Source organism: Rutilus rutilus, assembly GCF_951802725.1.
Source record: "Rutilus rutilus genome assembly, chromosome: 6".
Lineage (NCBI taxonomy): Eukaryota > Metazoa > Chordata > Actinopteri > Cypriniformes > Leuciscidae > Rutilus > Rutilus rutilus.
In genome coordinates this window covers 41,620,123-41,644,122 of record NC_140214.1, presented here as the reverse complement: position 1 = coordinate 41,644,122, position 24,000 = coordinate 41,620,123, and the positions used below count along the sequence as shown (strand labels likewise).

Here is a 24,000-nt window from a genome sequence, read left to right as displayed (position 1 = left end):
TTCACTGCAAACATTGCGATGTATAAGTGTAGAAGTACAACACGGCAACGACTCAAATGATGTCCCACTTAAACAAAGTGCATCCGTCCCTGGTTAATGTCCTGCTCTCGGTCTGGACCGTCAGTCCAGCCGCCGAAAACACCCGCTCTGAGGGGATGCACAGGTACCTCCGCGCTCACTTGGCCAGCCCGGGGAACCTTATTCCGACTGACGGTCACCAGGTCGCGGTCGCGTCTGACCCCAGATCATGTCAACATGCTTATATTTCTCAACAAAAATCAGTAGACTGGTGCAGAAGTTGTATGCGAGTTACTAAGTTTTACTAAGGCTTGAAGTAGCCTAATTGTTAGGAAGGCTAATATCTCTCACCCTCTTTCTTCTGGCTTGGATAGTTTTGAGTTACAGTTTGACAAAACCTGTCAGATCTAAGTATTATTATGTTTTTTAGTTTAAGTTATTGTTTAACATGATTCTTCTTCTTTATTAATTATTATTTTGTAACACATGAGGTTTAAGAACGCCGGCTCGCTTCTGCTGCTTTAGAGCACCGCATATGTGTTCGGTTTGCCTGACTGGACGTAGTTTAACTGTCTGCCACAAGTTGATCGTGTTTTTCCTCAATGAGACCTTTATTACAAGCTGTATTTTTGTATTCATTGCATTTTTGAATTATAAAAGTTAAATACATTTTATTATAAAAATATTAATGACTAATCGATAGTCGATCGTTAATTCTGCCGACGATCGACTAAGAAAATGTAATCGAAGGCCCATCCCTACGCTGTTCACCATGATGGTTTTGAATTGCTTGAAATATGATTGGAATTACTTTAGGAAAGGAAAATACAGTCAAGTCTGTCATATCGGCTGCACACAGTTATCATGAGAACATCATTATAATCGTGTGTTTGGGACATGGCTTTAATGGTGAGACTTTTGTTTTGTAATCATACTCTCAAAAAGTATATAAAAACTTGGATTTAGATTCATCAGCCAAGATATCGGTATCGGCCAAAATGTTCATATCGGTGCGTCCCTATCATGAATGCTTTGGAATACAGATTTAAAATGAAACTAACAAAGTTATAGAAGTTTAAGTTTATGGTAAAGCAAATGTATTGAACTAAACATTTTTTATTTTATACAAAATATATATTGTAATTCAACATTAAAAATGTTGTCACATGTTGAAGCTGATATCACACACATGTTGAAGCTGATATCACACACATGTTGAAGTTGATATCACACACATGTTGAAGCTGATATCACACACATAGGTTCCTGTGACTTTTGTAGGCGCTGTACCACAAACAGCCACCAGGCGACCCCCACATTCTCCTGTCACAAATCAAGACATGTCTGTCACAACACTGTGATCTAACATGAAACCTGGAGTCTCAGAGCGGTAATGAAATATCCAGTTTCAAATCGGTTTTCACCAGATGAATTTTGAATGATTCCTAATTTAAGATGATTATTGATCACTAAAATATGCGATGGGGAATAAGTGTGTGGAGTGTCCTGCTGTTGGCACACTGACTGATAACAGATATTTAGCTGTTCATTGGCTGTTACCAATCCAATCCCAGTTTTGCTCTGTAGAAGAGACGCATGCAGCATTTAGACGGTTTATTACGGTTGCATAAATAGTGCTCTGAGATTATTTTTTCAATCTAAAATTGTAAATATAGAAATATGAAATTGTTTTAATTTTTTTTTTAATTTGTTCAAAACATGTATTCATTGAGGAATTAAGCAAGTCTCAAATCACACACTCTCTCAGTATGATCTGCTGTGTGAGCACAGTAGGAGAAGATCTATCCGGAAAGTAGAGGTCATCAGTTATTGTCCGCCTACTGTTTAGTGAACACACACACTCACATGTGTACTTGCATATAACGGCAGGTGTCTTTCTCTTTACTTGCGCTCACTCGTTTTCCAAAGTCATCTGAACTGTTGAATTGTCAGTAAAACTGAAAATGTTGAGAGAAAATCGCATAAGTTGACTATATAAATTGATGTTGATTCACTAAAATGGTTTTGTTTGAAGTCAAATAAAGCCAGAAAGTAGTAAAACAAAGCAAATGCTTAATTTGTCCATGCTGCAATGCACTCTGGGAGTCCGCATAGCACTTGTGGCTGGGAATAAGTCCAGTATACTCGCATGTTTTGATTACTGAGACTTGTTAGTTTTAAGTTAAGCCGCTTTCCATTGTTCTGTAATTGCAGTTTAATCAGCTTAAGTTATTCCAACATAAACAATGACCTCAACGCATTTATTAAGTTTTAATATCTTGCAATTGTCAGTGTAACTCTAATAAATGTTATTTTAAGGCAAGGCATTTCCTCACTCAGGGGCGGGTTCACCATTTTGGGGCCCCAAGCAAACCCAGGATCTCAGGCCCCACACACACACACACACAGACACAGACACAGACACACACACACACCGTAACATTTGACTCTGATTTGCACAACAGTAATATTGAATATAATTGAGACATTTAAAAATGTATATTTATTAAACTGCATATCAGAAATTGTCTACACTTCTGTACTTGCTCCCTTAAAGGGGTCATGGCATGGTTTTTGTTTTATGTTTCCTTAGGTGCAATTATAGTATTACTATAGTTTTTTGGACAAAAAAAACTTTCAAATATTAATGATATTCAATATGATCTATGACCTTTTCTCACCTTTTCGTACCGTGACGTCGCTTCTTACCATGGATCCCCAACGAGCTGTAATTAGAGCTTGAGTAAATAAATGCTTCGCTTATAATGGGGAGGACGTCTTAAGCTATGAAACTTGCAGGAAGTTTTAATGGTACAAAGATCTCTTATATACCTTAAGATCAAGGCAAATTTGGTTAAGCTTTATAAACACTCTTGGTTTTGGATTCATCGAGAGTCTTTTGTCCATTGTCTTCAATATTCTAAACTCTAAAAGACACACAGAGTCCCTTTAGCTATGAGGAAATAACCCTGTTGGTTTTAGCTTGAGCAATAGAGACAGAGCGCAACGCGTCATAATCTGAAGACCACGCCCACCCAGGGGGAAAACAAACCAACCGTCCCCATTGACTTTGCATTGCGAGAGGCTGCCTCCTTGTCATTTCTTGCTTCTAACAAAAGACAGAAAAATGCCTAAAAGCTGCTATGTGACAAGCTGTACAGCAAACAAGCTAAGAAACCCAGAAATAAGTTTTCACAAGCTGTCGACCCCAAAAAACGAGCGTTTGAGGACATAAAAGTGGATACAGGCTGGAACGAATGGGTAAATTGTGGGACCCTGACACTCAGTATGCACTAAAAATACACTACATCTGCAGTAAGTTAAACATTTGGTCACTGGTGAGTCAAATATCCAAATGTCAGTTTTATATATTATATTTCTGTAAGATAAACTATCCTGTGTCGCCGATTACGGTCTCCTCCAGCGGGCGTACGTTAGTTCTCAGAGTAATGAGACACGTGACGCTCTGTCTCAACTGCCTGTATCCACTTTTATGTCCTAAACACTCGTTTTTTGGGGTCGAGAGCTATAAAAACTTTTTTCTGGGTTTTTTAGCTTGTTTTCTGTACACCTTGTCACACAGCAGCTTTTAGGCATTTTTCTGTCTTTTGTTAGAAGCAAGAAATGACAAGGAGGCAGCCTCTCGCAATGCAAAGTCAATGGGGACGGTTGGTTTGTTTTCCCCCTAGGTGTGGGCGTGGCCTAAATGCGCTCTGTCTCTATGGTCTGATATTTCCATCCTGATTGTGTTTGGTCTTTGTAAAGGCGTTTATAAAGATCATGGCGGATGACACCGGTGATCTGTGCCGTCATGTCGTAGTGATGGAGTAGCTGAAGAGCGCTGAGAATCAGAGTTGTCGGGTTTAAAACACGCAAATTCATCCACTTTTCCCGAAAGACATGAAAGTTAGTGGCCGGTGAACTGGCAGAAGAAGAAAAAGTAAACTTTTTAGTTCCCTATACAGTGCATATCTGACGTGAGTGACACACGCCGTGAAATTAGAATAGTTTGAACCGCTGCCATGAACATCAGTGTGGATTTATTATCCAAACTGAACATGATTTTGTGCTAGTATCAGGCTAGCGTGTATTTAAGGGAAACGTTGTTGGGAATAAAGCCTGCACAGCTGTGATGTATGACGAGCACTAGCGTCTCTGGCTCAGCGCCGGTGTGGTTAGTGTCAGTTCACCCCATGATGAATGCCATCATTTACTCAACCTCATGTCCTTCCAAACCCATGTGACTGCTGTGCGTCTCCGGGACACATGTGGAGAGAGCCTGTTTGAGTGAATCTGGGAGATCTCTGTCCCTCCAGTGAAGCGCTTGAAGCTTCCAAACGTTCAGGGAGAATCAAGGAGAGACACGATTGCTTCAAACGATGAGCAGATTTAATTTGGGCTCATTCACACATAAACACGGGTCAGCGCACAATGTTTGAGGCTTTCTAAATCTGGTCACGGAAGCAATGTTTATATAAAGAGGTCAATAGCGCTGCTGTAACAGCGGTCATCAACTGATCTGAATATTGGTCAGCAGGGCACACTGTCCTCACTGCTGTGTGTGTGTGTGTGTCCGCAGCTCGGCGCTTCACACGGGTCAGTACGGCTCTCCTCTCCCCTCGGTGCTGGTCGACTGTGACGACGATAAAGAGAACATCCCCAGCGAGTCCGACTACGAGGATCTGCCCAGCATGTACAGGGATGAAGAGCAGGACGAGGATGAGGAGGAGGACGACGACTCTCTCTTCACCAGTGAGTCCTGAAGCTCAAACAGTGTGTGTGTGTGTGTGTGTGTGTGTGTGTGCTGTGACACGAGCTGTCATAGCTGAGGTCATCAAGTCTGACTAGGGGGATTTACATTGTAGTTTATACACCTTTCAAATGAAGTACAGGAGTCAGCTCGTGACCTGATCTCGTCAGCATAACAGTGTTGTTCAGATGCACAGTCTCACCCATACCTTCACATTAGCACAGCTTAACTTGGGACAATGACACTGTTCAGGAGGAGCATAAAGACAAAAGATTAATGTCAGACTCCTGGGTTGCTTGACTTTATCTTCTGTTGATCACAAAAAACATGACAATCACAATCCAGACGACAAACTGCAGCACTTATACTGAACAGAATGATATTGTGTGCTGAACGCTGAGACAGTTATCGTGTGTGTGTGTGTGTGTGTGTAGGCACGCTGGCGCTGAAGATCTTGAGGAAGGACTCTCTGGCAGTGAAGCTCAGTAACAGGCCGTCTCAGAGAGAACTGCAGGAGAAGAACATCTTACCTGTGCAGACGGATGAGGAGCGCCTGCAGTCCAGACAGCTCATCGGCACCAAACTCACACGGTACACTCACACACACACACACACACACACACACTCTCACACACACACTATGTATGTTGTGACGTCACAGGGTTTTTCCTGGGTCAGAACTGAACCCTACCCATGTCACCTGTCAACTCTTCACAAATGAATGCAGAGAGTTAACAGTTAGTAGTATTAAAGTCCCCCTGTGGTCAATCATTGTATCCCTTAAAACTCCTCTTTGACATCACAATGACATATTTAAAAAGTTTTTTCCTTGGGAAAAAATGTCTTAAAATATCTTTGTAACAATGTTCGTGGGATGGAAGGAAGAAGACAGGGTCGGCGCACTGAGGATCGTGGGTTTTTATTATTTCTCTCTGGTCAAAATCAGCATAAAGCGTGCGCGCGCTGCAGGAAAACCCTCTACAACACGATAGCAGCTCTGCCGTGCAAAGGCAAAAGACCGTAACTTCGTTTTTGGTCGAAAATGAGTTATTTATATTTTTGGCACATTCAAGACCTCCTTTATCATGAGGATGTGTATCTTGAATCAATTCCGTTGTTTTTTCGAGAAAATAATGAGTTGTCTTAACAGTAACTTCCAAAAGCCCATGAGAAACCAAGGCAGAACACCGTAACACCAGTTACCGCTCTTTGGCTGTGTTTGGGAACGCTCAAATTGAGTTACGGTACTCTGCCTTTGTTTATCCGCGCGTCAATATGACATTACTGTGCCGGTGTTATATCAAATAATGCTACCTACCAGATTGTACGGTTATCTGCCTTTGTTTTACTGTCCATTAAAATTAAAATTACGGTGTAGCCTGTGTACTTTGTGCAGCTGCCATCAGTCCCTGTAACTTCTGATGTCCTCAGAGCTTTGTCCTGCACAAACGCAGTCAGAACATTATGAACATTATGCAGAGTTGACAGAAAAATGTTACACATAACGTAACAGATGAACACAACAAAGAACTAAAGCCCTGACTCACCCAGTTCGGGTACTGGACCTGGTTGAAACACTCATGCATCTAGCTGGCAGAGTGCCAAAACTTCGCCAGCGCCTTCAGCACCGCCCTGAACACGGTCGAGCCAATGCTGGACTAATATATCTATGGAGGTGTTTTGTCATGTCAAATGTATTAATAATGCCATCAAAGCCCAGGATAGCAATAAGTAGATGGCTATAAATAATTGTAAATCATACAAAATAAATGCCATGATCACTATATATAAAGCTTTATTGCAGACACAGGTCCATATAACACAACATACAGCATAAAAAAGGAGATACAAAAATACATAAAAATTCAATAATAGCTTATAGAATATACAGGCTATTACACCAGTGTCGTCTAAGCCTCGAAGTGTATCTATAACAGCTTTTCAGAGGACTGACTAGGGCTTCGATTATATGGTTCACTGAATTGTCCAGTCGACACATAAAACCAAACATCATTGCCTTAAGAGCCTCACAGGTTGGCACTCTATTAGACACAAACAAATGACTGGCACTGTGCCACCTAGGGACACGGAGCAGCAACCTCATTGCATCATTGTATGCTACCTTTAGCCGCTGCATACTCTTTTTCTTATAGTTAGACCACAATTGAGCAGTATATAGCGGTGTGATGTAGGTTCTAAACAAAGAGCACTTCACAGAGTCTGAACACATATAAAACTTCCTTATGAGCATATTGGCTTGAGCATACATTTTACAGCACTGACGCTATAGGTCTTTGTCATCCGTCCAGTCATTAGACATCACATGACCTAAGTACTTAACTTCCTCACACACAGCAAGAGGGCTGTCTGACAAATAAAAAGTCGGAAAAGTTGATTTATTGTCCTCATTGCTTCTAACTACCATTATGTGGCTTTTCTTAGTGTTATATTTAATATCAATAATCAAAGCCATATTGCGAGCAGACTTTCAGCATCTGCTGCAGCCCAACGCTGTATGGACAGAGCAGGACAAGATCGTCTGCATACATTAGATGTTGCCCACAAGACAGACAGTTTTTAACCTATTTAACTGGTCTGACAGTTCATCCATATAAACATTAAATAAAATAGGAGACATAATTCCTCCTTGTCTCACTCCATTACTGATATGAAATGGAGCAGATACAACATTGTCCCATTTAACCTGGAACGTTTGATGGGCAGACCAAAACACTAAAATTCTCACTCAAAATGTAGGAGCACCTCTATCTAGCAATTTTACAAACAGTCTTTCATGATTGATTCTATCAAGTGCCTTTGACGAAGAAGCCCAGAGGGTTAATGCCTGTTTGAATAAATCTAGAAAGTTTTTTATGACAAGCCACCATTTAGATTTTTATATAATTTCATATAACTTTATTATTATAAAAATACATAAGTGTAATTTAAGTGTTTGTGGGTCATTGACGAATAAGGTTTTTAAAAGTGTAAAAAAATAGAATGGAGATATAACTATATCTGAAACCATTTTTTAGTTTACTTAGTTTTTTTAGTTTAAGATTGTGTGGTTTGTACAATCAGTTAACACAGTTTTTTTGTCATTTTTTACAAGATGGAAAAAATGTCACCAAAAAAAGTCATTCGGTTTAACCACTGATTTGAAAGTTAAAACTGATTTGACATTGATGTTGAGAGAGTATATAGTGTGTACCACAGAAGAAATATTCAAACAAATTATCACTGATCTCATAAATGTAATCATTTATTGGACTACTCTAAACACTCCAACATATTCAAGTAAAACATTGCACAGGGAAAGGAGAAAAGAAGAGCCTTATCTGCTTTATATTTGTATTATTGTAGTTCCTTTTAGTTATTAAAAACAATATTATTCCATTTAAATATTTACACTATATCGGTTTTACCGAATGACCTTTTGACACTTCAAAATCTTTAAAATACCTTTATATGTAGTCAAATATAATTAAAACCTTTTGGATTCAGTAAAAGAGATCAAGTTGTACTACCTTACATACTTTGGATGTTATTTATTTGTTTCTTTATTATTATTAAGGCCTTTGGACAAAAAAAAAGACCCGTCACGTCATTGACCCTTGTATACAAATCAGTTAATTTTTACCTTCAATATTATAGTAGGCTAATGAAGCCTATAGGCTACAACTGACTCCCATAGCTTACAATAATAGTTAAGAGATTTATTTTCCTTGAACATTTGCAATGTATTGTTCCTGATATCCAAAATAATCAATATTGAATCGAATCGAATCGAAATTGTAAAATTTGTGTCAATACGCAGCCCTAATGGTCATCACTGTCAATCTGATTCAATCTTACATTTAAATACGGCTGTGAATGCAGAAGATGTGTAGTTGTAATCAATGAAGCTGTGCAGTGAGTCTCATACTGACATCGTGTGTGTTGGTCGTGAGCAGAGGTGGGTGGAGTATCCAAAAACTTATAGAAGTACTTATAGAAATATTTACTCAAAGTAAAAGTAATAATCTTAATAGTTACTTGAGTAAGAGTAAAAAAGTATCCAATGAAAAAACTAGCGAGTTACTTCGGATCATATAGTCTTATATATATATATATATATATGTCTGTCTGTCTGTCTGTCTGTGTATGAAGACTTCATGATGCAAAAGCCTCTGAGTGCCATCTGAAATTTTCTTCTAAAACAAGAATTTTTATTAAGCTCGTATATTTAAGTTCAGTAATTTCACTTTAATGACAATTAATCGGTACTTTTCATTGCCATTTAAGTGAAATAACTGAACATAAACATACAAGCTTGATAAAAATGCTCTTTTAGAAGAAAATTTCAGATGGCACTTCATATAGTCGTGACAAGTCGTCATATATATAAAATTATATTATTTAGATTTTTTTTATTTAAATTACTATTGTTATCATAAGTAGATGGGCTATCTTTGCAACAAAAACAGAAGAGACAAGCATTATTTCTGCCATCTGTAGCCCGAAAATCATTGCCTGTCCTTTGGTTTGTATAATAGTAACTTATACAACTACATTTGGATTATTAGACAATGTCGAAATAAAGTGAATCTGCAGAGTGTTGCATTCAAAGGCATGTAATTGACAGAGAGAAGAAAGAGTTAAAACTCTTCACATGTGCACATGCTCATGACTGCTACTGAACATCTGAACACAAAAAAAAAAAAAAGTACATTGACGGATCTTCTTCTGTCTGTTCTCCAAAATATAATCAAATGTATATTTCTGCAAGCATGTTTAAACTGGTTAACTGTGTCTACGGCAGGCAAAGGTATTCGTTTTCAAGTCGAGTTCGCACGCCACTGCGCAACAATACACACACACTACCGCGGGATGGCGGGTGTTCATAAACTGTGAACAATGGTAGCTTATTTAATGTAGAAATTAATGTATATGTCCAAAAAACGGGTAATGTCATACTTTCTAGTAGTGCTTTAGTGGCGTAATAATCTGTTTGGTTGTAAAATGTATTACCTGAGTGAAATGAAATCGAATATCGTCCTGTGGAAACATTCATTCACAGACAGCTTACGAAGATGATCAACTAATAAAGATCTTCATCGCTGGCAAATATATGATGCATTTGCAGATTTGCTCTCACTTGACTGTACTGTAGGTCCACGGCCACTTCATCAAACGCTCTTGGTGTTCTTAAATCTTCCTGTTACGACTTCAGACGATTCAGTGCGTGCAGGAACTGAACAGATCATTCAAACTGATTCGCGAACCGATTTAGACAGATCTAACTTGTTGTTTGATGAAGTCTTTGAACAGAATCGACTCAAAAGAGTGATTCATTTGTGAATTGAGCATCGCTCAAGCCCAGAAAAAAGATACAGCGCGCTTGGAATAAACTACGCATTTAACAACACATATTGCATTAAAATAAAGTAACGAGAGGAACGTCCAACGTAACGAAGTAAAAGAACAGTTTTTTCATTAGAAATGTACTCGAGTTAAAGTAAAAGTACCCACATTCAAATCTACTCTTAAAAGTAAAATTTTTCCACAAAAGTACTCAAGTAAATGTACTTCGTTACTACCCACCTCTGGTCGTGAGTGAATGGTCTAGAAATATTAAATATTACCCTCTCCGTCATTGAAATAGGCCTCGTATTGAAACTTCCTTTCCTTTTAAAACTCTTGTATATATCTTTTTGTATATGACGTGTTTGAGTTTCAAATGCATGTGCTTGTCGGAGCTGAATGTGTGTGTGTTCAACAGGAGACTGAGCCAGAGACCCACGGCTGAAGAGCTGGAGCAGAGGAACATCCTCAAACGTGAGTCATGTTCACTAGATCACGGAGAGATGCTGACGCCGTGTGCTAACCAGACGCGCTGAGACCAGATTCCAGCGACAACAGTCTGTCTGTCCACACCAGACACGACAAAATCAATCACACATCACAGCCAATCAGAGGAGCGTGTGGGCGGAGTCTCTCTGCAAACACACTGCACTCACAACCAATTCAATCATAAATCTCAGCCAATCAGAAGAGTGTGTGAAACAGAAGTGTTGTTGCGTCTGATCAGGACACGGTGTTCCAGTGTGTTACTCATGAAGGAGTGTTTTCCTCTGTTTATCCTCTGACCGGTTTCTGTCCCACAGCTCGTAATGAGCAGGAGCAGATGGAGGAGAAGAGAGAGATCCGACGCCGACTCTCACGCAAGGTATGATGGGTGCCCGAGCGTGCGTGCGTGTGTGTGTGTGTGTGTCTCTCTCACTCAGTGTGTGGATGTGTTTCAGCTGAGTCAGAGGCCCACGGTGGAGGAGTTACGGCGAGCCAAGATCCTCATCCGCTTCAATGATTACGTGGAGGTGTCGGACGCTCAGGACTACGACCGCCGCACAGACAAACCCTGGACGAGGCTCACCGCGGCCGACAAGGCGAGTTCCCCGCTCGTGAACAGAGGAGCGCTGACGGCTGAGAACGGGCCAGAATCATGTGGTGGTCGTAGCGAGTTCTCCTTTTTAATTCATCTTAATCTTGATGAACTGAGATCTTTCAGTCCACGCTGCTCTCAGTTGATGATTTCAGTAGATTATCTGCAGCTCCTGTCCTCCAGTAATCACAGTCAGCTGAGTGATCAGTCCATTATTCCCACCAGGGCTTTCATGACTCCTCCATTAATCCATCAACTGCATTATTAGAGCAGTTTGTAAGGCTGCACGATGTATTAACCATTTAAAAACCATACTATAGCATAGTGCAATTTGTGATTATTGAAAAATTATTGAATTAAATAAATACATGCTCTGGCTATATATATATATACACACACAGGGCCAGGGGGAAGACGATCCAGCGCTCTGTGCAACATAGGAATAGGCGAACGCGGCGTTAAAATGAAGAAAAAAGCCAGTTTATCACATATTGACCCGTAATGTTGACTTAAGACAGGTGTGATGAATTAATACCGTTGCCTCACCATTTCTTGCTTTGGCTGCTGCACACTCTTCAGTTATCTTGGACTGATGCAGTTTGTGGCTGGTTTGGCGCCTAATTGAAATTTCAGCATTAAAATCTTGAGACACTGGCTGTTTGTTTCAGTCGGACTGAATTCACTCCGATTGATGAATCCGAACGTAGTGTTTGCATGAGCGCTAAACATGTGATCGGGTTGATGTGCGCACATATACAGAGTTTCCCACTGACTCTGCATAATAGCCATTCTGCTACACTGGTTCTTTATGCGTTTTAAACAGCAGATTTAGTATCCGTCTCTGGGCATAATTTGGAGATGATGAGCGAATGAACCGCTGCTTATATCCAGTCGTGTTTTCCGGTTTTCAATCCGATCAAGTGTTTATGTTCTCTGGATCGGAGTAGAAAAGGAATAATTCCCCTTTCAACCCGATCTAAATGATGTGTAACAGAGCTGACACTTTGAGTTTGTAATGGGTTATGTTATAGCCCTACGTGTTTTGAATGTTTTCATGAAATATCTGTATCGACTGCATGATCATATCACCGTATTATTTACCGCCATGCGAGCCACAAATGAAAGCTTGGCGAGGCGCTCAGTGAGTAACACTGGCGTAGGTTTATACATGATTTACGTTACAATCTGGTGAAATGGCATTCCTAGATGAACGTTATAAGCCACACAAACTCTCAGCATATGCAGAGAATGAGTTTGAGACGCAGGTAAAGATAACAGATCATGTGGAGCAGCGTCTACTGAGAACAGAGCCGCTCTGAGACGCACGTGAACTACACGCATGATGATAATTAAAGCGCATATTCATATTCAATATTCAACACAGTGAATCCATTATGCTGTGGTATGGTTTTAAAGGCTCTCTAGAAAACGCTCTAATGCGGTTCAGGTTCTCCTCTCGACACGGGTAAACTGCAGTCCAGGGTTTTTTGCAGTCGAGTACTTGAATTTAATCAGAATCGTGACAGCCATACAAAATAAGCTTTACTTATTGATCCTTGTTCATTTCGCTTTAGATGCAGTGCAACCGAATACAGTTCAGAAAAACACACTAGCAGAAGCTAATCCTGTGGCGTGGGCTTTAAGAAGAGCTTACGAACGGCTGGTGCGACCCGACCCGGATTATCAAATAAACTTTCTTTCGGGTTCAGACGGAGAAACTTTAATCACAGTTCCGGTGTTTCAGGAAAGACTTTCGGTGCATCTCTAGTTTTCATGCGAGAGCAACCAGACAAAACACAGCATTGAGCAGAAACTAGCAGAGATGCTAGCGGATAAAGACTCCTTACATCACATGATTTATTCTGTTCCAGCTTTATGACTATGAAGCGGAATGAGATTATTCACGGCCCAGATGATGTCACTTCATGAGTGTCTGCACGTGGTCTGTTTTTTTTGTAACAGAATGACGATCATCTGGCGTCAAGGTGCCACTAAAATGATGAATAATACAGAGGTAAATCAGACTGACAGGATAACAGTGAGCACATGACAAACAAGAGTTCGGGTCACACTGAGGGACGCGTGCACCTGTTCACATCTGAACCCTGAGCTTGTGTTACGCAACGACACCTGTTATATAAAGCATCCTCCCAGCATTCAGCACTACAGGGATTTAACACGGCTGAAACATGCGCTCAAACACTAAACCTGCGCTAGCTTCAGCTCAGCAAACTGTTACTAGCGTCACTAGCGTGCTCACGGCCTCTTTAAGAGGAGGGGCTTATGGGATTCCTCACTTGTGTGAGTGGATGTGACTGTAAATGAAGTGTGTGTGTGTGTTTGTGCAGGCCGCCATCAGGAAAGAGCTGAATGATTTCAAGAGCAATGAGATGGAAGTGCACGAGTCCAGCCGGCATCTGACCAGGTGAACACACACACACACTCACACACACACACACTCACACACTCACACTCTCACACACCAGACTGACACATCTCTCTCTCTCTCTCTCTGAGATTCTGCAATGCAAAGATGAGTTTTCTAATGTCATCATAGCCACTCAACATCACTGTATAACTATGGCTGGGCAATAAACAATAACCATAATTATCGCAATATAATTTTCCTCTATGTAACAATAACAAAAATGTGCTAAATGTTCGATATAATGTTTATGCAGCTAAAGTGTAATGAAACGGCATTCATCTGAAGCGTTTACTGGCGGATCGGCCTCGGTCACATGACCTCTGAACAGCGCTGAGAGCCAGTGAGAAGCGCTTGAACGCAGTGACCAACACGTGTGTCAGAGAGTTAAGCAAACAGAAGAAACTGTGCGCTACCAGACAGTCCGCAGGCCTCTCATTAACCATGGCTTTACTGTAGTAACACTGACGGCACCGTGGTATTGTGGCAGACATATTGGATATTTATACCGAATTTTATTTTGCAGGATTTCCGCGGATCCTTAAAGGAACACTCCACCGTTTTTTGAAATAGGGCTTATTCACCTTCTTTCCTACATTTAGATAGGTGGGCAAATGCATTTTTGATCAGTGCATGCATTGTTTTAGTTTGACAGGGTCAGCGCTAGCTTAGCATAATGAATGTAATCCTTTGTTGCCAGCTAGCATGTCCTGAGTAAAAGTGAAAAAAGAAAAGAAAAAAAAAACACCTAATTACTTCTTGTGGCCTGCGTATTCACAACAAGTACAAATAGTTAACACTAGGTGATTTCCTAGGCAGATATTGACTTATATATTAAGAACTATATTAGGGGGAAGCACAGGCGAAGCACTGCTACTTGGGCGTGATATCTCTGTGCCCAAGTAGCAGTGCTTCGCCTGTGCTTCCCCCTAATATAGTCCCATGTCAATATCTGCATAGGAAATCGCCTAGTGTTAATCTGCATCGCTATTTGTACTCATTGTGAATACGCAGGCCACAAGAAGTAATTAGGTGGGTTTTTTTTTTTTTTATATATTACTTTTACTCAGGACATGCTAGCTGGCAACAAAGGATTACATTCATTATGCTAAGCTAAGCTAGCGCCGACCCTGTCAAACTAAAACAATGCATGCACTGAGACAAAAATGCATTTTCCTACCTATCTAAATGTAGGAAAGAAGGTGAATAAGCCCTATTTCAAAAAACGGTGGAGTGTTCCTTTAAGGATCCGCGGAAATCCTGCAAAATAAAATTCGGTATAAATATCCAATATGTCTGCCACAATACCACGGTGCCGTCAGTGTTACTACAGGCCAGAAAAAGTATTAAAGGGGTCATATAATACCATTTTTGTACAAGCTAATATGATTCTTTAGGGTCTAAATGAAAAGTTTGTAATATACTTTAATTAAAAATTCTCATTAGTATTGTAAGAAAACACTCATTTTACCTGGTCAAAAACAGCTCTGTTTTCAGCACGCCGTTTAAGTGCATGTGTCTTTAAATGATAATGAGCTTTGCTCACCCCGCCCCTCTGTTCTGTGCATACACCGCTTGTAATAACAACACAATAACCATAACGCGTTGTTCATTATAAACGTGGGATTATGAATTATATCAAGAACGTTGTACATAGAAAACATGCCGAAATGTACCCTGAGTGTAAACAGCTGCATTCATCGTGAAGCGTGCAGCTAGCGATTTGCAAAGATTAATATAAAGATTAATATAAATATTAATATAAAGGTTAATAAAACGTTACACTCACTTCTTCTTCTGGAGGTGCAGCAGGAACACGAATAGTTGGTGCCGATCCTTTTTTCAGGAGCAGCTTCTTAGCAAAAACAGCTTTATAACGTTACTGACCCTCGTTTGTAAAGCAGTCTGGTGTGTGAAATGATTCACGCAAACATGAAAGCATTGACGTTGATCGTGGAGAATATTCCCTTCGAAAACACACTCAGCCACTGCGTCTTCAGCGGTTCGGATTTAGGAACATCAGAATGATGCTGTGTTCGTTATTACACCCAAGAGCAGAACACCACAATCGCTTAGAGCCATTCTGCTCATAGACAGTGCTCCAGCGTATCAACAATGACCGCGCGGACTATGATTGACAGCTTGGGGCGGGTCTGTGTTGAAACGCTGCTGTCAATCAACAATCGTGGGAGGGTCGTCGATCTTGTGACGTCACAAAATCGAACAGCTTGATTTGAGACGGGGGGAAACATATAAGGAGATAAAAAAAAAAACACTGGATGGATTTTTTTCATTTTATGATGGTTGTGTACAGGCACTGCCAACACACACTTCAGGACAATCAACTTGTTAAAGTGCATGTACCATTATATGACCCCTTTAAAAAGTCTTATTTTACTTATGAAATTTTCGATGGCAATTTGACCAAGACATATCTAAATGTTTTCCAAATTAAAACTATCTAATTAGTGTACTTTTTTGTATTATTGTATCTTTGTGGATTTGCTTTTTCACGTGACATCACGTTCACATTCGCATCAATTTCAAAATGAAGCCATAGCAGAGTCTCAATGCAACAGACAGCGACGATTTTTTGACTGAAATACACATTTTGAACGAATCAATTTAATGATTCAATGAACAACCACTTGCTTCTTTCCGGATGAATCAGCCGTTTGAACAAATCGGTTGAATTAATGACTCCCTCAACTCACTTATTAAGACATGGCACAAAAATACAATCAGTAAAATATCATCTAATTATTATCAACAAAACTTGGAAAATATCGAGACATGTTTTTGTCAATATTGCACATCCCTAATGTACGGTATTCATTTAGATCTCTTCGGCTCTTAAAAAGCCTTACATTTTACTTTTAAAAGTGTGCAGAAACCCTGATTATATTATTAATGTAGACATGTATTAAAGGAGTATTGGAATATAATTTTATAGCATTTGTGCATTTACACTAAATGTATTGAGGCTAGTTTTTCATACAAATGCCGTAGAAAGTATATTTTACCATGGTAGTGAGGCGCTGTATGTGTGCCTTTCCCTGCGCTCCTGTGTGCGTCTCTGTTTAACAGCCGATAGAAACTCAAACCAGTAAACCAGGAGACGTTACACAGATCAAGCCTCTAACATGCTCCTGTTGTGTTGTTCTCACCCTCTCGTGAGTCTGCACAAAATGCGTAAGATCAACAGAATGTACAACAAAAATACTTAACAAATATGTAGATTTCACGTGGCGTTTTCGCTCATAACTTCAAGAAACATGGACAGATCGGAGAAAATCCGGAGAAAATTATCACGATTAAAAACAGCCCAAACTTAATCTTTGAAGTTAAAATCTTTAACTTAAACCTAAAATTTGAAAGCCTAGAGTCTGAACTTTACAATGAATGTTGCCAATTTGATTAACTCCCAAGTAGTGCTGAGATATTTGCTGATAAATAGAAAAGAAAATTCATAATTTATGAAATACTATTTTGCACTATGTACTGTAATATTTCAAAAACAGCATACAGCTCAGATAGTCCTGTGTCATTTGTCATGGGAACGTCTCGCGGAGTGGAATACAGGCATTATTTTTGGGGGCGTTTTACTAAACTTGAGCAAGTTTTTGTACATAAAGCCCCATGCAAACAATACACGGATGCTGCGTTTGTCACAGTTTTGCTCATAACTTCATCAAACATGCTCCGATTGTGGAAAATGGCACAGAATTATTTACCTGTTTGAAATTAGTCCAAAATCAATGAAATAATCCTTTACATCAATCACAAGAAATTCCTCATGGAGGAACAATTTTAAAAATGCCCATTAGGGGGCGTCAATGACTGAACAAAAAGGCTACGATGGTTCCAAAATATGATCCAGATGCAGCTCACATGAAGGGGAACTTCCCAAAAAAGACTTTTCCCCTACCTTATTTCCTTCCTCAGTTATTGCATGTCAGATAAGAAAGATTTTTACACAATTCTGACTTTATATCTCGCAACTCAGACTTTATATCTCACAATTCTGACTTTATATCTCGCAACTCTGACTTTATATCACACAATTCTGACTTTATATCACACAATTCTGACTTTATATCACACAATTCTGACTTTATATCACACAATTCTGACTTTATATCACAACTGACTTTATATCTCGCAACTCTGACTTTATATCACAACTCTGACTTTATATCTCACAATTCTGACTTTATATCTCGCAACTCAGACTTTATATCTCACAACTCTGACTTTATATCACACAATTCTGACTTTATATCTCGCAACTCTGACTTTATATCTCACAATTCTGACTTTATATCTCGCAACTCTGACTTTATATCACACAATTCTGACTTTATATCACACAATTCTGACTTTATATCACACAATTCTGACTTTATATCACACAATTCTGACTTTATATCACAACTGACTTTATATCTCGCAACTCTGACTTTATATCACAACTCTGACTTTATATCTCACAATTCTGACTTTATATCTCGCAACTCAGACTTTATATCTCACAACTCTGACTTTATATCACACAATTCTGACTTTATATCTCACAACTCTGACTTTATATCACACAATTCTGACTTTATATCTCGCAACTCTGACTTTATATCACAACTCTGACTTTATATCACAACTCTGACTTTATATCACAACTCTGACTTTATATCACAACTCTGACTTTATATCTCGTAACTCTGACTTTATATCACACAATTCTGACTTTATATCACACAATTCTGACTTTATATCACGCAATTCTGACTTTATATCTCGCAACTCTGACTTTATATCTCGCAACTCTGACTTTATATCACAACTCTGACTTTATATCTCGCAACTCTGACTTTATATCACACAATTCTGACTTTATATCACACAATTCTGACTTTATATCACAACTGACTTTATATCTCGCAACTCTGACTTTATATCACAACTCTGACTTTATATCTCACAATTCTGACTTTATATCTCGCAACTCAGACTTTATATCTCACAACTCTGACTTTATATCACAACTCTGACTTTATATCACAACTCTGACTTTATATCACAACTCTGACTTTATATCTCGCAACTCTGACTTTATATCTCGCAACTCTGACTTTATATCACAACTCTGACTTTATATCTCACAACTCTGACTTTATATCTCGCAATTCTGACTTTATATCTCACAACTCTGACTTTATATCACACAATTCTGACTTTATATCTCGCAACTCTGACTTTATATCACAACTCTGACTTTATATCACAACTCTGACTTTATATCACAACTCTGACTTTATATCACAACTCTGACTTTATATCTCGTAACTCTGACTTTATATCACGCAACTCTGACTTTATATCTCGCAACTCTGACTTTATATCTCGCAACTCTGACTTTATATCACAACTCTGACTTTATATCTCACAACTCTGACTTTATATCACACAATTCTGACTTTATATCTCGCAACTCTGACTTTATATCACAACTCTGACTTTATATCACAACTCTGACTTTATATCTCGTAACTCTGACTTTATATCACACAATTCTGACTTTATATCTCAGAATTCTGACTTTATATCACGCAATTCTGACTTTATATCACGCAATTCTGACTTTATATCTCGCAACTCTGACTTTATATCTCGCAACTCTGACTTTATATCACAACTCTGACTTTATATCTCGCAACTCTGACTTTATATCACACAATTCTGACTTTATATCACACAATTCTGACTTTATATCACACAATTCTGACTTTATATCACACAATTCTGACTTTATATCTCGCAATTCTGACTTTATATCTCGCAACTCTGACTTTATATCACAACTCTGACTTTATATCACAACTGACTTTATATCTCGCAACTCTGACTTTATATCACAACTCTGACTTTATATCACAACTGACTTTATATCTCGCAACTCTGACTTTATATCTCGCAACTCTGACTTTATATCTCACAATTCTGAGATAAAAAGTCACAATTACCTTTTTTATTGTTTATTCTGTGGTGGAAACAAACTTCCATAAATATGTGTGTTGTTGTGAAATGCTCAAATCAACATCAGTTTGAATGATAGCCGCCAGTTAGCTTTTCTCCGCTAAGTTCATTGAGCGCGTAACATTTGGTATCAGTAGTTTTGTGTGAGGATCAACCTCTCGACACAGCGCCAGTTCCTGAGGGATTCGTTGCGTTAACGCGGTTAAACAGAAAACACTACTGGCAGAAATGAACTTGTTCTCTTTGACAACTCTCTGTGAATTCTATATTCCTGATCTGAACACAGTGAGTTTGAGCGGGTGAAGGTGTGTGTGACGCTGATGTGTGTGTGTGTGTGTGTGTGTGCAGGTTCCACCGGCCGTAGAGACGAGCGATGATGATGAAGCAGCTCGTGTGACTCTCACCTTCACGGATTCTCAGATCTGGGAAACGCTCCGACACACACGTCACCATCCACAGGGAAAACATTCAGGAACATTCCTCACTCTGACTGAAGCTTGCCGTGTGTCCAGTTATCTTATACCGTTTTTATATCGTCTGCGTTCCATCTGCTCTCACTTTGATGAAGTCGTCATGATGTCTGTCAGCACAATGACTTGATTGTGAATTCTTTTTTGTGTTTTTTTTAATTCATTTTGATTTTTGTATTTATTTATTTGTATTTATTTTTGAGTTCAATGCATTTTAACATCCTTTTTACTGTTTATTGTAGAATCAAACACTAGAACGTGTGTTTTCAGGCTTCAAGCGCAGTGACGCATCCGTTCACCTTTAATAAAGGAAACGAGCAGTTTAATAGTGACCGACGGCCGGTTCGTGTGTGTGTGTGACAGTCACACAGTGTGTGTGTTTAATGCTGACGGACCGCCGGTTCAGGTGTATGTGAGAGAGAGTGTGTGTGTTTAATGCTGATGGACGGCCAGTTCAGGTGTGTGTGTGTGTGTGTGTGTGTGTGTGTTTAATGCTGATGGACAGCCGGTTCAGGTGTGAGAAAGAGAGTGTGTGTGTTTAATGCTGATGGACGGCCAGTTCAGGTGTGTGAGAGAGTGTGTGTGTTTAATGCTGATGGACAGCCGGTTCAGGTGTGAGAGAGAGAGTGTGTGTGTGTGACGGACGGCCGGTTCAGATGTGTGTGTCACACACTGCAGAAACAGATGCTCTTCCTCCAGTATTTGTTATTTCCCAGTGCAGTCCTACAGTAAGATCAATCGCCTCGACATGCTAAATGACTTCAGACAGCAAGTCTTGTTTTCTAAAATAAAGTGTTTTTGCTGCTAATAAGAAAGCGATGTCTGTCCGTAAGGTTTGAATAATCCTCGTTTTCCCATTGGCAGATATTTGTGCTTAAACTTCACTTAAGTTTGATCTATGTTTCAGAAAACAAGACTTCCCCCTCGAGAGTGTAATAGTGCGAGGCTTTCACTCTCTCAGAGGCTCTGATGTGATTGCTCTGAGATCCTGCATGCGCTTTCACAGCCGCAGTGTTCCTGATGTGTGTGTGTGTGTGTGTGTGAGCCCTGAGGTGGGCAAGCTGAAGTGACTGAATGTCTCTGGGAAGTCGAATCCAGCAGGACCTCGTCTCAGCTCGTCTGCAGCAGATGTGGAGGAATCCTACAGGAACCGCACGGAGTTTGATGAACACTGGCACAAGAACACACACCCGTCACCGAACTGAGCCCACGTGGAAAGAGTGGACTTTTTTAAGGAAGCGAATCGTCTTTTTAACAGTGGTGTGATTTTGAAGACTTTGTAGAAATTGCATGACTTTATACGAGGGTGTGACACCCCGTCCTGACCAGCGTCATGTGACCGGCTGTCCGCGGGACGTCATGATTCAGCAATAAAACTGACCTTATTTACAGCGACTGTGTGTGTGTGTGTACTCGTCTGCCTATCTAACAGGGGACTCACCAGCGGGACCGCCCAGCGAAGAGGGGACATTTTCAGGTCCCCAGTTGGTCATGCTTTAAAACATGTCTACATCAAGTTAAAAACACCGCTGACAAATTCAAATGCAAATAAGTCAGATAGAAAACATGTGTCTGTGTATTTTTGGCAACGTTGTAAGTATTTATTTGTGTAACTTTCTGGTCAAAAATATTTTCCTAACAAAAAATGCACGATATTTGTTTTTTGTTTTAAAACCGACTATAAGGTCATGTCCCTCAGAACTCGACCCGTCACGCGCCAACACACACATGTGACATCATTTCCCAGAAATGACATCATTCAGAAGACCAGTATCATACTTTCTATTCATATTTTTGAAGCCTATTCATTTATAGTCAAGGGAGGGCACTGTCAAGCTTAACAACTCAACCCCGTCACATAAAATGATTCTTTTTCAACATTTTATTTGAATCCATAAGTATATACAATGTGCTCTCCTACGCTACAGGGGGAGAAAACCTCAACGCCGTCACACGTCTGCATATTTATCATCGTTTCGGGGTTGAAGACGTGTGACGTGACAGTTTTTATCTTTATTTCTGAATATTTTTAATAAAAAAATATAAAATAGTCCTGGTTTCAGTTAAGACATGCTTACCAAAATCATCAAAAAAATGTTGTATTGGTGTGACAACTCGTAATTTTGTTGTAAATATAATATTAGCTGTAGTGTGTCCACTTGTGTCAGGAACGGCACCGAGACAGTGTAGTATGCAGAAGTGCTGACCCAGAAAGAGGAGCACAAGAACATTAAAAATATAAGATTGAAGGCGGTGTCTTCCTTCAAGCCTGTTATTCAACACCGTCACACTAGTCTCAACCTTGTCACATTCATATTTTGGGGAAAAAATAGGGAAGAGGATTAAAAATGAAGGCATTTCTTCCTGATTACCACCTGACATGACAAAACATGATTTATTTTTTTAGGTTTGATAATGATGAGGTATTTAGAAATACCAGGAATGACCCAACTACAAATTAGCAAAGGTTTTGCAACACTAGCAATAGTTTAACCATGGTATTTGTAGTAAAACTGTGGTTATACAAAAACAATCCACTAAAAGAGGTGGTGACTACACTTTTCCTGAAATAAAACTGTTACTAACACAGTTGCTGTGGTAAAACCGTGGTAAGTGTTGTTACTATGTTACAAATACCACAGTAAATCACGATCCCTATCGCAGTGAAATCTGACCTTTTAATGCTGGCATCAGTTTGAATGATTTGACCATCGCACAGATTCATTCATACCGATGGACAGACAGGTGGAAATCATTCTGCTCTGCTGTTTCACTCGTGGTCGCGTGACGTAGGCTAACTCGCTCTCAGTACAACTCTACTCCGTGACGTCACGCGTCTCTCTCGCGGCCACTGTGACGTCACAGGATAAACAGCGCAGACTCAAGCCGGTCGAAGGCGATTTGTACCTTTTCATGCAACAAGGTGAAATGCGTCCGCGTAAGAAAGATCCGGAGTTTCGGATAGATCCGCAGAAGCTGTTAGATCCACATTTTACGTATTTACCGTATTATTTGAATATCAGACCACCATGGAATAAAGATGGTTTCGACAGCTCAAATCCCTTAAAATACCCCGACCATTATAACCCGAACCCCGGGTACTTCCCTTTCCCCTGGGGCGAGTTGGAATGGGTGGAGTGGATGAAGACGCCCGTGTCCTGGTCTAACGACCTAAAGAAGGTGACCTTTCTGGAACTGCCCGGCTCGCGAGATGCGATGATACACCACCACTGGGTCGGGGTCGGGCCGCTGAAGAGTGTCGTCAAACCACCACCGAAACTAATGAACCGCAACGATGAAGAGCTCACGGCTAAAGTTTATCACAACGAGTGGCGTGAGTATGTGAGGAACACGGTTAAAAAGCCCAAACGCTCGTTCTGTTCAGTCCTGGTCCAGGCGCTGGAGACCTGCCGGAGGGCCCGTAAAGAGGCGGATGTGGAGCCGGCCTCCGAGTCCCAGGAAGCTCCGGTGAAGCGTGTCCACTGGTGCGACATTGATAATGTGGATCACCATGTGTACTTAAAGCCTGTTGCGGAGCTCGGCTTGGGACAACGGCTCAACCCGGCGCGATATGCGCAACAGCTCCAGAAGATCCGGGTCGAGCAACTCATTAAACCTGGAACCGGATACGTGAACAGAGCTGCGGCCTGGATCAAAACACAAGTCCTAAGACTGCCAACCTGCCCTCCTGCAGCCTCACCCTTCAAGAGCTGCCTGAAGAAGACCAGGAGACCCGAGCAAGAGCAGATCGACGAGCCAGCGGACACACACACACTCACACACACTCCTCCTGCAGCCTCGCCCTTAAAGAGCTGCCTGAAGAAGACCAGGAGACCCGAGCAAGAGCAGATCGACGAGCCAGCGGACACACACACTCTCACAC

At 40.2% G+C, this 24,000-nt stretch overlaps 2 protein-coding genes across 5 annotated transcripts in view; both read left to right on the top strand.

Annotated features, from left to right (window-relative positions):
• The window catches only part of LOC311291753 (phosphatase and actin regulator 1), a 58,959-nt gene extending 37,448 nt beyond the window's left edge, over positions 1-21,511 (top strand). For all 4 annotated transcript variants that reach the window (XM_084410981.1, XM_084410980.1, XM_084410979.1 and 1 more), the window contains exons 7-13: positions 4,598-4,770; positions 5,203-5,359; positions 10,530-10,585; positions 10,915-10,976; positions 11,053-11,193; positions 13,538-13,614; positions 19,996-21,511. In XM_084410981.1, the coding sequence (XP_084267107.1) occupies positions 4,598-4,770; positions 5,203-5,359; positions 10,530-10,585; positions 10,915-10,976; positions 11,053-11,193; positions 13,538-13,614; positions 19,996-20,011 (682 nt within the window). In that variant the 3' untranslated portion in view covers positions 20,012-21,511. The remainder of the gene's footprint in view (positions 1-4,597; positions 4,771-5,202; positions 5,360-10,529; positions 10,586-10,914; positions 10,977-11,052; positions 11,194-13,537; positions 13,615-19,995) is intronic.
• A 1,534-nt stretch (positions 21,512-23,045) lies between these two features.
• The window catches only part of LOC311292410 (uncharacterized protein), a gene marked incomplete at its 5' end in the record, with an annotated part of 4,887 nt that continues 3,932 nt past the window's right edge, over positions 23,046-24,000 (top strand). The window contains one exon of the mRNA XM_084412078.1: positions 23,046-24,000. This exon is cut by the window's right edge and continues 669 nt beyond it. Within this exon, the coding sequence (XP_084268204.1) occupies positions 23,046-24,000 (955 nt within the window).